Source organism: Drosophila grimshawi, unplaced genomic scaffold (genome assembly GCF_018153295.1).
Source record: "Drosophila grimshawi isolate 15287-2541.00 unplaced genomic scaffold, ASM1815329v1 contig_131, whole genome shotgun sequence".
Classification (NCBI taxonomy): domain Eukaryota; kingdom Metazoa; phylum Arthropoda; class Insecta; order Diptera; family Drosophilidae; genus Drosophila; species Drosophila grimshawi.
Window position 1 is genome coordinate 579,097 of NW_025062826.1, and position 14,324 is coordinate 593,420.

Here is a 14,324-nt window from a genome sequence, read left to right on the forward strand (position 1 = left end):
ATTTACAAGCAGCTCGACACTTTAAAGGATGCCTCACTTCGCATAGGACAAGCCAAATATAAAAAATAAGAAAAAAAAATTCAAATACAGATCGAACTGAACGTGAACAAATACAAATACTCGGTTTTTGGGGTTCGGTTTGTTTTGCTTTTGTACGGCTTTTTCAAGACCGTTTTAGGAGGGTTGACAAAAATAAGTGAAGAAAAGAGAACTGCAAGATGCGACTCAACGACGCAGTCCCAAAGTCAAATTCAAAGTTCAAAGCGAAGACAACCCTCGGTAAAGTTTTCGGCTTGAAGTGCGCGAGTTTTTCACTTGAAAAGTGTTGCTGGAGATGCGACCAAAGTGGACACGACACAAACTCAAACCCGTCAACCTCCATTCTCCAATTCTCTCCCTGCAAAATTGCCTTTGATAAACATGAACACCTTCTCAATAGGTTGCTCTGTATTTGGGGTGGGAGATATGGGCTGCTCGTCATTCAAATGTGTTTTTATTGATGCGCGCTCGCGGCACTGCGGATGTGTTGTCCTTTGGGTTTTCCATTCTAATATCCGCCGGTGATAAGCTGAATTATTGACAAGCGCTTCTAGCTAGCTTCGTCCTGTGCTCTGCTGTCCTGCAAGTTCCAGCTCCTTTTCCTGCTCCCGTCATGGTGGCCAATGTCCTTTTGCTCGTTAATGTGGGCCGCGTGTTTTTTATTTATATTTTCCGTTCCCTTGGCCGTTGATTTGATTTGGGTTTCTCTCCTGCGGTTGCCAGCCACATTAAAGCGTTGATATCATTTTGGGGCCAAAAGAACTTATCTGATAATATTATTTCATACTCTCGATGTGCGTTACCATTTACCCATTAAAAATGCGAAAAAAAAGTATATTTAGTTGAGTACCCCATATAGTATATATATTCTTGATAAATATCAACAGTCGAGGCGATTTAACCATGTTCCCTCTCTCTCTCTCTCTCTCTGTGTTGGAATGAAAGAGCCGATCTTAGAAACTATTAAAGCTAGAGACTTACAATATCGTATGTAATTTCTCGAATATTTTCCGCAAATCAAATTTATTTAATTTTATCAAAAATTGTTCCTATTTCGCAAACATCAATATAAATCGATTTACAATAGCAATTAAAGCCAAATATATATTTAGAAGGATATTCTCTACCCGAGCTCTCTCTGTCGCTCTGTCTCTCTCTCTCTCTCTCTCTCTCTCTCTCTCTCGCTCTCTCTAGTGCATACTAATCTGCTATTGACTGCAGTCTATATGAAATTGCCAATCATTGAAATGAAATTGTCCAATATCTAATTTAATTGAGTTTTTAGCTGGCAATATAAATTGAAATGGCATTAGGCAACTATTAGTTATATGAGTATTTGCACAGTCCGATTGCTAATTGAAAGTCAGCCATCATTTTTCTTTTGGTGTACACACGCATCTATCATAAATTCCTGGCCCAGACTTTGAGGTAGTAAATATGTGCTCTGTGTTTTGGGCCAAAGTGCGAGAATGCGTGTCGTATGTAAATTAATACAAATGGATGCAGAGCAGAGAAAAGCGAAAGTGACAGAAGAGAGAGAGTGAGAGAGAGAGAGAGAATGGGTCGTTTTCCAATGGGCCAAAACATGCAAAGGACACCAAAAGGACACAAGAATAGAAACACGCAAGTCTCTCAAGTGCTAATAAACTATATAAACTACATGCACATCGAGAATGCGAATGCGCGTTAATAATTCATGTTGGCTAATAGACGACCAGGGCTACAAACATCATATGCAGGCTGGCACTCTCGCTCCCTCTCTGCCTCTATATATGGGCGGAGACGGAGAGCAGGCTGTCAACGTCAACCCTTTTTTTAGTGTGTGTGTTTTGGTAAGCAACCCAAAGTAGTGCACAAAATTTATGGGCAATTTCAGTTGTTGTTGCTGTTGCTGTTGTTGTTAGTCCTAGTTCAAATTTACCTTGACACTATCTGGCCCGATATATCTACGCGATACTCCTCTAAAACGATACTTGCCCTATTAGCTGAGCAAACAGTTTGTTGCCTTGTTTGCATATCATGAATAAGGACATACACACACACACGCATACACACACACACACACATACACATGGCATACACGTAATGTCCTTTCATTGTTTGAAATTTAATTAACAAAAGGGTCAATTGTCGCTTGGAGTGTGGAGTGTGGATTGAACTCTTGACGCCCTAACCACCCCTCCCCCTCCTGATTCCCCCTGCTGGTCAACAAAGTGTCCAAACTGGTAAACAATATTTTTGATTAATTTATGAATATTCGTGTGAAATTCCCCTCTTTTATTATTTATGCCTGCATGAATATCCGCGTTGCGTGTTTTCTCTTTTTTCGCTCTCTGTTTTGGTCAAAAGGAGTTTCCCAGTTTCCCATAAAAGTGTAAGTTTAATGAGCGTAATTCAGTAATTATTCTAATCAACATTTTATTGTGCGTAATTGTGACAATATAAACTCAATGGTTTTTTTATGTTCAAAGTAATATATGAGCTGCATTTAGCTGAGGGCTAGTTTTTTTACAGTGTCTGTAATAAATGTCTAAAGATTTCAAGCAACTAATTGTTAAATATTCAATTCCAACTTCAGAGAGGTAACACTTAAATCTCAAGTCATATCGCAAGGCGCAGCATCCCTTGAGGCTATCAATACCAAACCCAAACACACCCAACAACAATTCTCGAGAATGCTTGCCAAAACTATTTTCAAAATCAAATTAAAAGTGAAAACTAATTCCCACACATGTTGTGAATTGTCATGCCTTCCTTCAGGGTCTGCTCCTCAGCTTCCTGTTTTTCTTCCGGTTTCTGTTTTAGTTTCTGTTTCGGTTTCGGTCTTCTGTCTTCTGTCCCCCAAATAGTTGACAAAGTTTTTGGTAAAATAATAAAATCAATAAATGACTTGTGAACTTTGCTTTGCTTTTGTTTTAGTTGTGTGTGTCACTTTAAAGCCGTGTTGGGCAAGGTTGGGCGAATTTGCAGTTTGATTTACGATTTGTGTTTTACATAATTTAAATGGACCCAAATGGGAACAACTGGAGATGAGATGGATTAAGGAAAAACGTATACTACATTTGGCAAGACTTTCAAAACAAATTTATTAGTAAAGTTAGACTAAGATTACACATCATAATCATCAATTATAATGCCAATAAAAACCGTAGATAAAATATATATGCTTACTGAACTGCCATCATTAATAAATAGCTTAAGCAACTTGAAAGCACTTTTACCAGTTTAGTTTTAATTTAGAGACATTTTTACCGTTTGCTTGCTAAAGGACTTCAGCACTATCTATATCTATCCATATTATATATATTATTATCATCCTGCACCGAGCTGTCTGTGTTTGTTCAGCTAGGTAAGCACCTCACTGCGGCTGACATACCATGAATTTTTCATGACATTTTTGCCAAGTGAAGAAACACTTCAAAGGATGCACTAACCACTCAAGCATAAGGATAACTGACTGGCTCCAGTGGCAAGGCGAGCATAGGAGAGGAGGCAGGACTGCAAGGCAGGCAAGCGCGTGCACACATTTTGAGCAAAGTGTCAGCAAACATTGCAGTCAAGTCAAGGATGCTGCAGATGCCCCCCAAAGGGAAGGAGGCACGGGAAGGTAGGTAGACATAGTGGCACATGAATGTTAAATGCGTAGGTAGCATGCAGCAGTTCAAAACACGCAAGTGTTGCAGCAAGCTGGCCAAGGCAATTGGAATATGTGCTAAACTGTCAGTAATTGAATACATGCTGATAGAGAGAGAGAGAGAGAGAGAGAGAGAGAGAGAGAGAGAGATAGAAAGAGGGAAGCACTTAAGCGAAACACATCCCACTCCAAATACTCAATTCCTGCCACACACACAGAAACCCACAATTTGACACAGTAGCAATAGCAGCAGCAGCAGGGGCAGGGACATGAGAAGGGCATATCCTTCGAATACCCTTCTCGATGTGCGCTTTCGCCACGGCAATTAACTTTACAAATCGCATGTGAGCCTGTGATTAATTATTCCAAAACCGGACACTCCTGGTCCAACTCCAACTCCAACTCCTGCTCCAGCTCCAGTGCCACACCGGACAGTTAACCCATTTTGGCCTCAAAAAGGGTTGCACTACAAACAAACAGCTGCAAGTCCTTTATATGTATTTTTTGGACAAATATATTTTTGACATTTTACATTTGTGCAGAGAGAGAGAAACCGTAATGTGATGAATGCTTTTGCTCATAAGGCGTAAATTGAAACTATTCTTGACCGGCGCACGATTCCCATTCTGACCACATGCCACTTAGCACATGTTGTTTGCTAGCTCAATCCCACCCCCTACTCCACCCCTTCCTGCATATCTACACATGGTCAGTTTCCTCGCCTTATCGAGCCCCAAGTTTTGGCATTAATTTTGATTTGGTCAACACTTCATTAATCACGCCCCAAACGCAAAGGGTTCTTCAAGACCTTCGCACACACTAATCTCCTGTGGTCAAGGACATGTGCGTGTGCGTGTGTGTGTGTGAGAGAGTGTGTGAGTCGAAAGTTTTATTACAACCTTATCGCTTTATCGAACAGGCTCTTTTCCAACAGAGGGGAAGGTTATTCCTTTAAATTCAAATTTAAATTGAATTTCTATTCTCAGTTCCAGGCACGCACACAGGACAGCATCCGGTCTGGGTTAGAGGATCGAGGGGGGATTAGCATTTGCATATGCTGTTATCCTTTCTAAGAGATCGCGTTGCTGCCAGCTATCAAATATTCAAATTTTCATGCTCACTGATCCTGATCCTTGGCATTCGATTCAAAACATTATTCTAGGCGCAAACACATAAAACAGCTGTTTGCCACATTCAAATATGTTAAGCACCCCAAAAGGGTTAAACGGGGTATCCTTTTTGTTGTTGTTATTATATATTATATTCTATTCAGAGCGAAGGAAGCTGAGCAAAGCAGAACATATGACGATTTAAGAGGGGAAAGATGGGGTCAAAGTTGATCGGATATTAGTAGTATAAATATCTGTTGGATGAGAGGATAGGGCTGAGAAATACATAAATTCCAATTTTAATATGAATTTTAAATGAAAATGGTGATTTCTAATTTAAATGCAGTATTGATTTAAATGATTAAAAAGTTAAAATCGAACCACCTTTGCGGAACTTATAGCTGTGGGGAGATTTGATCCGTCTCCACCATCCAGGAAAAAGTATTGCTCTTGAAAATCGAATCCTTTTTAACAAAGTTATTAATTATTTTTGACTTTGACAAAGTTATGGCAGTGGAAGGTTTTTATATATATATATATATATATATATATATATACATATATATATATATATATATTTGTGTATATTTGTTTGTGTATGTATATATTGAATACTTCCAGATAACTTTAAAGCGTTCAGTCAAGCCTCCATTGACTTACCATTTCCATTTCCATTCCTAACAGAAAACTTCAAAAACGGAGAAATACAAAAAAATCAGCATTTAAGCTGAAAAAGTGGAAAAACTTGCTTTGCCCTGAGTGCTAAAAAACAAGCACCAACTAAATGTGAATCTGAATGGTGTAAGTGTGAGTGTGAATGGGCTCGTATGCTTGCCATATCCTTTATATTAAGCATGGTTTGTTGATGCTTGAAAAGCCGAGCCACAGCAACTGCAGGACGAATCATAGAAGGCAAAAAAAAAGAGAGTCCCTTTTAATATGCAAAGCAACTGCCTTAGGTGCAAAGTTGTGGGAATTAGGAGAGGTTTGGGGGAGGAGCAAGTGAGAAGGGAGCTGCAATCTTGGCCAGGCTGCTATCCTCGTAGTTTTTGCCCAAGTTGAGTGGTAAAAAGTTAATGGATTGTTATCCTGCGGGTTTCTTCGGCTCATCCGACGACTTTGTCTGCCTGCCAGCCTGCAATTAAAACGCATCCTTCACATCCTTGCCAGAAAAAACATCTTGAGCTTCGTTTGCAGTTAATGAAATTCTTACAAGTGCACTTGCCAAGCCATGAAATAATGAAACATATGCAGCATCCACACCCCCAGTCCCACCCCACCCCCCACCCTTCTCCCCTCAGACATAGCCAACAAAATATTTATGTAACATATTTACAAAAGTTTTTCACATCTTTTGGAGTATTTCTTTCCTTTTTTTTAGCAAGTCACCCAAACTTTTTGCCACATGAGAGTAAAACAAAAACACTTTAACAAGAAAAATGTTTGCTTTTGCCACAGGCAAAAAATTTCGCAGTGATTTAACAGGCTCATAATGAGCTGATTATTGCGCCAGGAGTGCAAACTGGGGACTGCTGCAGATAATTGACTTAAATGAGCTACCAAGGAAGCTGCCTCACCTACTTATCGCTGTATATATATATAATATATACAGAGCAGGGCCTTCTTAGAGTCAAATGTCCGACTTAAAGTGCCCGCCGCTTATGAAACATAAATTCAAGAAAAAAACAGCATAAAAATCGATAACCTACATTTGCTGCAACTCAAAAAAAAAAAAAAAAAAAAGAAAAAGAAAAAGGAAACAAACAAAAAGCTCCAACAATATATATGAAAAACTTCACGTAAAGAACAAAGGAACAACAACAACAACAATTAAAGCATATAACAACCCTCAATTACGACAGCGAATTTCGGTTTACTTTGCCAGCATGTGTATTTTTTAATTAGAACAAAAAGGACGCACGAGGATATGCTTCTTGCTGAATGTGATGAATGACGAGACGCATTGAAAAGAAAGGTAGCAGGTAAAATATTTGGGAGGATTAACGGCATTAAAATTATGCATGACATATTTTACAAGTCTATCTTAGTAGATTCGAGTTCAAGCAACTTATTGATTCCAAAATTAAGATACTCTAGACGAGAGAGCTCGACTGGGAGATACCCTGTTTGTTTAAGATTATAGCACATTTTAGCTAACAAAATCTGTGATTCTTATCCGATCTTAATGCAACTTTAATAGTTGATAAATAATAGGACTATATAGGTATAGGTTTATTATGTATCAGCTGAAGGCTATATCTGGCTTTTTCCCATTTTTAATGGGTATCTGTGCAAACATAATCAACCTCTTACCTAGACAGCAGTCACGTAACTCATTCATATCTTGGCTTGTTGCTTGTCTGAATGATGCGTGTATTTGCTTATTACTAGGTGTATTCACAGGACAAACAAAGTCACGTGTCCTTTGCCAATATGTGAGTCTACTTTGCCTTAAAGACAGCAAACATGTGCCTTAAAGAAAAACTCGAAACAGACTATTGTGCCTGGGTGAAAGGGTCCTCTGTGTGTCCTGTGTCCTGTGTCCTGGTCATGTCAGTCGCATATGCTAATTAGGCAATTAATATTTGTGGGCGAGACAACTTAATTTATAGACCAAGAAAGCATATTTCTGTCTTGTTATGAAATGCGATACTTTTACAGCAAGCGAGTCCTTTTTTAGACCTGGGTGTGAGTGTGTGTATGGGTGTAAGTGTGCGTGTACGTGTGTGCGTCATGCGGCAGGACAATAAACTTATCACATGTTGCCAACGCTGGCGTCCCAAAAACTTTTGCAACGAGTTGAGTTTGATTTGCGGTCGTGCCCCCAGCTCACAAATATATATAAATATATATATATATTTATATACATGTACACATACACATATATATAGACATATATCCTTGTTTCATCCGGACTGGGCTGACTGGGCTGTCAGAGCACTGATATGCGGCTCACTGGCATATTATTTTGAGCCGCATCAGCAATAATAATAATATTTTCTTAGACACTTCAGTTTTCGGCTGCATGCCAAGCATAACTTGCCACAGGTTGCGCCAGGCTACAGTCAAGAGAGGGACAGGCCTTGTGGTCACCCAGTGAAGCATGTGCAGCATCTGCAAGATGCATGCCCCTCAAAAAAAAAACAGAAAGTCTTGTTACTCCAGGCGACATTTGTCAGACGACAAACGAAGATTGAAGTGGAGTCGACTTGGACTCTAGTTGGAATTTACTTGGATTCTAGTTGGAGTTGAGTTGGGGCTGCGGTTGCTGCTCAACAGATTTGATTAAGTTTGCTTGTCTTGAGGCTGACACAGGCTGGGCAAATGGGCAAATGGGTAATGCGATACATGCCAACAAATAGAATTTCTATGGAGAAAGAGAGAGCGAAAACTATGAAATTAGATTTGAAATATGTAAAAGAAAAGCTACTTTAAAAACTACAGCTACCCATAACTAAGCTCCACTTGGAGCAACATTAAATCGTCAATAAATATACATATGCACTGCTGCCTGCTGCTTACAAATTCGCACAAGGAAATAAGTTAATCGTAAGTCAAATAACTCTGAGCAATTTTGCAGCTGCTTCAGCGAACCAAAAAGCAAAAAAAAAAAAACAAATTGCAAAATGTAAGGTAAACACACGGCTCAGATCAGCTTTTCAGGTAGGTGGAACGATAAACTTTTCCATTCGAGTAAAGTTCGTATTACGTATACGTAATGTGGCAATAAATGTTGCGCTCGATTAAAAAGCCATTGCAATCTTTTTGGCGCTAAGGCGCCTCAACGAGAGATACGATACAAGTAGGAGAGAGGGGATGGCACGAGGTGAGCGGGGGTGAGTTATAGCTCCTTGTCTGAAATCTGTTGGGCCAACAAAATAAAAAAAAGAAATTGTGTAAACTCCAGACAGACACAGCAGAGTGTGTGAGCAGAGTGGGCGTGTGTGTGTGTTTGTGTGTGGAGGTGTGTTGTTAACGCGTCAGTTACAATACACATCTTGCGTATACAATACAAAATCCACCCACATCCCCCATCCACCCCGCTCCACCTACTATTCATGTGCAAAGTTGGTTGCTTAAGTAAGTGCTTGTTATATTGCCGGTAGACTTTGCAACCGACGATTAACTGAAGCCGGAAAAAAAGAAGTGCGTTAAGTGGTTTGAGCCATGTGAGAGACAGATGTTTAAGTCAGACAAGTTAAGCCTTAAGTTGTAGCCGAGTACGATATGTTTAAGATGAAGATAAAGATAAAGAAGTTAATCCTAAAGTTGTAGCTAAGTAATTCACAAGTGATATGCTTAAGATGAGGATAAAGAAGTTAAGCCTGAAGTTGTAGCTACATAATTCGCTAGTGATATTTTTAAGATGAAGATGAAAATAAAGATAAAATTTTTTATTTTAATTAATCCCTGTTCTGCTTAAAGGTTTATTTTATAGCTTTCGGAAACAAGTCCAAAACTAACTCTATCTATTCTTATTTCGCTCCATATATTTATCTTTAGTTATTAAAGCCACATCTCACATAATATTTCCTCCTCCTCCCTGAACTTTTTGTCTACATCTTTCGCAATATGTCTTTCTGTAGCTTTGAAAAACACATGTCACATAATATTCCTCTCCTGTTCTCCAAACTATCTTTCTGCATCCTTCAATTCCTCTCTAGTTACATAATAATATTCGTCTGCTCAGCTTTAAGCCCTTCTCTCCCACACTTGTATCTGCCATCAGTAAATGGCGCTTTTTGTGTGGCTGGCCGAAAGGCAACCCGAAAGCAACCGCAAACAACAAATTTACAGTTTACGTGTCCTTAATTAGCAACAAGCATGAAAAAGGCTGAGAATGAGCGAAAAATAAATGAGTGCAAATCCAAACTAAAAACTCGCCAAATAAATTGTGCGCTGAAATAGAAAGCGCGCACAAAACTAAGTAAAAAGCGCACAGCAACAAAAAAAGACAAAACAAAACAAAGAAAAAACAAAGCAAAAAACTTTTTTAATTTTATTTACATTTTTATGATAGAATTTAATTTTGCACAGAGATTTTCCATTCGTCTCTCAAGTATCAGGCTCTATTTCTTTTTTTGCCCCCTGTGCAGGATTTATATTTTTTTTTAGTATTTTTTAATGCAACAACTTTTGTTGGTGCTTGTTTTTTTAGACGGTTCTTGTAACGCTTGCGTCTCACTGATTCCTTGATGAGGGCTGGCAGATTGATGCTTCAACTTTTTGCTTCCTAACTGACGGCAAAGGAGGGGCGACAAATGGAAACCTCCTTCTTAAAGGTGTTTCAGCTCAAACTGCAACTGCAAACCAGTTGTCAATTATACCCGTGTTCATTGGCCATTTGTCCATTTGTCCACTTATCGCCTTGCTAAACATGTGTGCCAATCACAATGGAAACAACAGAAACAGGAGTAACAATCGCTGACCACCAACTGCGGTGTTTTGGACAATCAAATGACCACTTCAATGACTTGAATTCTGCATCCCTCCCTTTTCCTACATCCCCTACATGCCTATATCCTGTCCATGTGATTATTATAAGCTGATCAATTTGTAAATGAGCCTTGTCCAATTTAACGCAACATTAAAACTGACCTTAGGTCATTTGCCAAACAGGCTCTCGAGCGCGTGCCCTCAACTCCTGAATCGGCAGCCAACCGGTTTTTGATCCCTAGAGAGAACACATAAATGCACATGGCATCTCTCTCTCTCTCTCCCTCTATTTCTCTCCTATCTCTCTCTTCCTCTCTCTCTCTCTCGCGCTGTTTCTGTCGTTTTCCCCTATGCAATGCAACCACCGAAGCCCGACGACATGAGCCTGCACTCAACCATTGCCATTTGTCCTGTTGATAGTTCCTGGACAGGGGTCAGCGGTGTTGCCAATTGGTTGCATGACATTTTCATTTACCGTTCCCTGCTTAAACATTTATATTTGTGTTGTCCTTTGTTGGTGTTGCTGCTGTTGTTGCCACACAGGAGGGGCAAATGCAGTGCTTGGCATGTGCAGCACCCGGGGGCATTGAATTCTATTCAGGGTGTCTGCTTGTGAACTGAACTGCAATCCACACAGCATAAGAGACAGAGAGATTGAGAATAAAGAGAGATAGCGAGAGAAATGCCTGTTGTTCTTCAAGCATTTCATCTCACTGTGCAATGTCACAATAAATAAGATAGAATGTTTAAAAATCAGAAAATTATATCTCAAAAGGTAAGGAATACTTTCATTAAAAATACTTTAAATAGAATGGTTTGTCCCTACGCAATAAATATTATTCTTTTAAATATTGTTGCTATGCGAATGAGAATCCTTTGTAATATTCTTAAATCTTTTGTTATTTCCTCTAATTACCAGCTCAGTTATGCTAGTAAAAACAAAATCAGTTGCTTTTCATTCACATTCATTGAATTGTGACTAAGTATAACAAGTAATATTCCAATATACAGTCAAGTACTAACTTTAAATCTCAATTATAGCCGCAATATGTTCAAGTTGGTACCATACAGTCAATACCCTATAAATGTGAATGACTCGTTGCAGCGTGCGCGACGTCACATATCCTTTGTAAAGTTGTGGAACGAAGTGAGTATTGCCATTGCAAATATATCCAATCTGCGCCAAGTCTTAAATACCCTCCTCCCCATCAGAGCATTTGTTACTATCCTGAGCAACTGAACCCCAACAGCATTGACTTGTGTCGCTTCGTAATGGACACTCCAAGTTGTGCCTATTTTGTGTACTATATCGACTATCTGAAACTTATGTTTTGCACTCTGGATTTGAATTGGCATTCTGCATATATGATTGTCGTGGTTTTAAGCTTGTTATTTGGCTACAGCCTGCTCTACATGATCACCAAGTATTTGTGAGTGTACAACTCGATATAGATACAGATAGATATATAAATAGATATTATGCCTATATGCAGCTGCCTGCCCAACTTTATGATGCTGATGAAGCTGCTTCCCATCTCCTCATATGCCTATAGTTTTGTCCACTTTGGTTTTTGTCTCTTCACGTGGAAATATCTAAATTTCTGGCTAATTTGCCCCTATGAGAATGAGTATAAGGCCTCGTTGATTCTTTCCAAACAAATTGGTGATGCTCTGCGCTACTTTGTGGTGGGCATTATGGTTCTCTGCTTGAGTGGTGGTCATCGTGTGCAGAGTGTGCTATGGTGGAACAACATGGCATTCATCTTCATCGGCTTCATCTATCTGCTCTGGCTTGTGCGTACCAAATATCAAATATTTAGTGAACGTCATTTGGCCTACAGTGATTCGCATATGCTGCGTTTCCATGCCTGGGCATTACTATTGATCTTCATTTTAGTCCTGTTGCTAGTCCTCGTGATATCCTATTACAACATTCAGCGAAGAAAGCAGCTTGGGAAAACAGAATCCGCCGAAAATGAAAGTGAAATGGATGAGATCGATGCCAATTCCGATCTGGCCAGCGATGCGGAGATTACGGGAAGTGCTCCAAGGCGTGAGGATTTGGATTCATTTCAGATTTGGTGGAGCGCTGTAAATGGTTTGTCCCACATGAAGGAGCCCTTCAAAATTATAGTTGTCCTCTTTGTGAGTAGAGTCCTCTTTCTGAGTGTACATATGTGAATGAAACCTAATCTATCTACCCTTCCCCCTTCTGTTCCCACATAGACACCCTTCTATTTTGTGCTGGCCATCATCATACCCGTTCTGGATGAGAAGAGACAAATGAATGGCTGGTGCAAGCCCGTCGTGCTCGTAAGCTTGCTAGTATTCCCAGTGCTATTTATTGGCCTGATGCCAGATCCCAACACCTGGATCGCCGTGCTCATCTGCAGTTGGATTATGGCCTTCCTCGTCCACATCTCATTTCACTCGCTGAGCGAACCGAATCTCGTCTGGTTGAGTGTCTTTTGCATAGTAGGCACAATTGTGTGCTCCGTTTGCCTTCACTCGCTAATACGCGAAATTGATAATCTTGCTTGGCAATATTTAAGCATAAGATTCCACTCGATACCCGATCTGATCTGCCTAATGTTCCTGAGCTCTGGCGAGATGCTCTGCGCCTTCGTAATGCTCCTCTACCTGAAAAGATACAAGTTGTTCGATGCAGCCTATGGACTCGTCATGGGTCTGGTCACCTACACAATTTACACCACTCTCCCTCTGCTCACTCTGAACAACTGCTACAACGAGCAGACCTATGTGAGTAGTGGGTCAACCTCTTTAATGCGAATGACTCGAATTGTATATGTAATTTATGTGATTTATTAGATTATGTGCACTGCGCATACGGAGACTTGTTACACGTTCTTCATGGTCATCTTTCTGGGCACTCTCTTTCACGTCTCGATGTGTGGCAATGAGTTTCGCATATCGCTCTTCTACTATCTGACCATCATGTACGTGACTTATGTATTTTTTCAGTTGGCAGCCTACATTCACTGGGTGTATCCATTTGGTTCATTGCACTCCATTCGGCCGCCCAAGGAAACCGCAAATCATTGGGCTTAGACAACTTTAAGCAGGTATTTTAATTTTTATTTAGTGTTGAATAAAAGACAATGTTTACCATTTCAGTTATATGCATTGCTTCCTCTAGTATTAACACTAATCTTTGCTCTAACGACTTTAAGCCGATCCGTGTGTGATTACAAGATATCCCCCTCCCTGACACCCTGCCACCACCTCACCGCCTGAAGCGCTAAGCAACTCTAGTCAGGCTTGAACAAAAGCGCTTTTGTGCTTAAATTTGGTTTGATGCCAAAGCAACCGGACTCGAAAGGGGGCAAGGAGGCAAAAGGAGGAAATACGTTGCCTACTTCAGGGGTTGTCAGTAATATTTGGCTTTTTGGCTAGGCAAACGTGTGGAATCTTCGTGCTAACCAAAAACGAAATTGATGAATTTTTGTTTTTGTCACAACATTTTTTCATTTTTTTTGCGATTTCGGGTGTTTGAGAGGAGGTTGTAGTATTCAAAAGATTTTTAGATTATTAAAAAAATGGTTACAAGTGAGAGAACATCGAGGATACGACTTCAACACTGTTACAGGACGTCTTTTCGGCATACTCGGCATCCTTTGGCTTGGCATATTTTGACATTTGCTAAATTAAAGTGAGTTGCGACTTTTTCTCTATTTGTCATTTCATTTTTTATTTTGCTGGCACCTTTTGCATTAAATATGAATTCATGCAGAAAGTGTGAAAAAAAACAACGAAGCGGAGTGCAAAAAGAAAAAAAATAATGGTGAAATCAGTGCAGACAGCACAGGATACTTTTGCTGACAGGACATTAAGTCAACAACAATATGCGACTGCTTGCCATCATTTGGTTGCCTCCGATTTTCAGTTTCGCTCACCTCTATCATAACTTACCATCATTAAATATTTCAATATATTTAATAATATTTTGTATAATATTTCTGATTAATATGAATGAACGGTAAGCAGAGAAATAAAATATAACTGCAGTTTATAAAAACTTACACTTCTTGTATAGATGACAAAAATATTCGATAGCGTCACCTACTATTCAGCTGTCGAACGTTTCG

The 14,324-nt window shown here is 39.6% G+C and overlaps 1 protein-coding gene across 1 annotated transcript; it reads left to right on the forward strand.

Moving 5' to 3' along the window:
* The first annotated feature begins 11,266 nt into the window (after window positions 1-11,266).
* Window positions 11,267-13,475, forward strand: LOC116805899 (mitochondrial sodium/calcium exchanger protein). The gene is made up of 6 exons (XM_032741055.2): window positions 11,267-11,365; window positions 11,431-11,648; window positions 11,712-12,363; window positions 12,445-12,978; window positions 13,048-13,301; window positions 13,410-13,475. Exons 1-5 carry the CDS (start codon window positions 11,267-11,269, stop codon window positions 13,285-13,287), a joined length of 1,743 nt encoding a protein of 580 aa, XP_032596946.1. The 3' UTR covers window positions 13,288-13,301; window positions 13,410-13,475.
* Window positions 13,476-14,324: the final 849 nt, after the last annotated feature.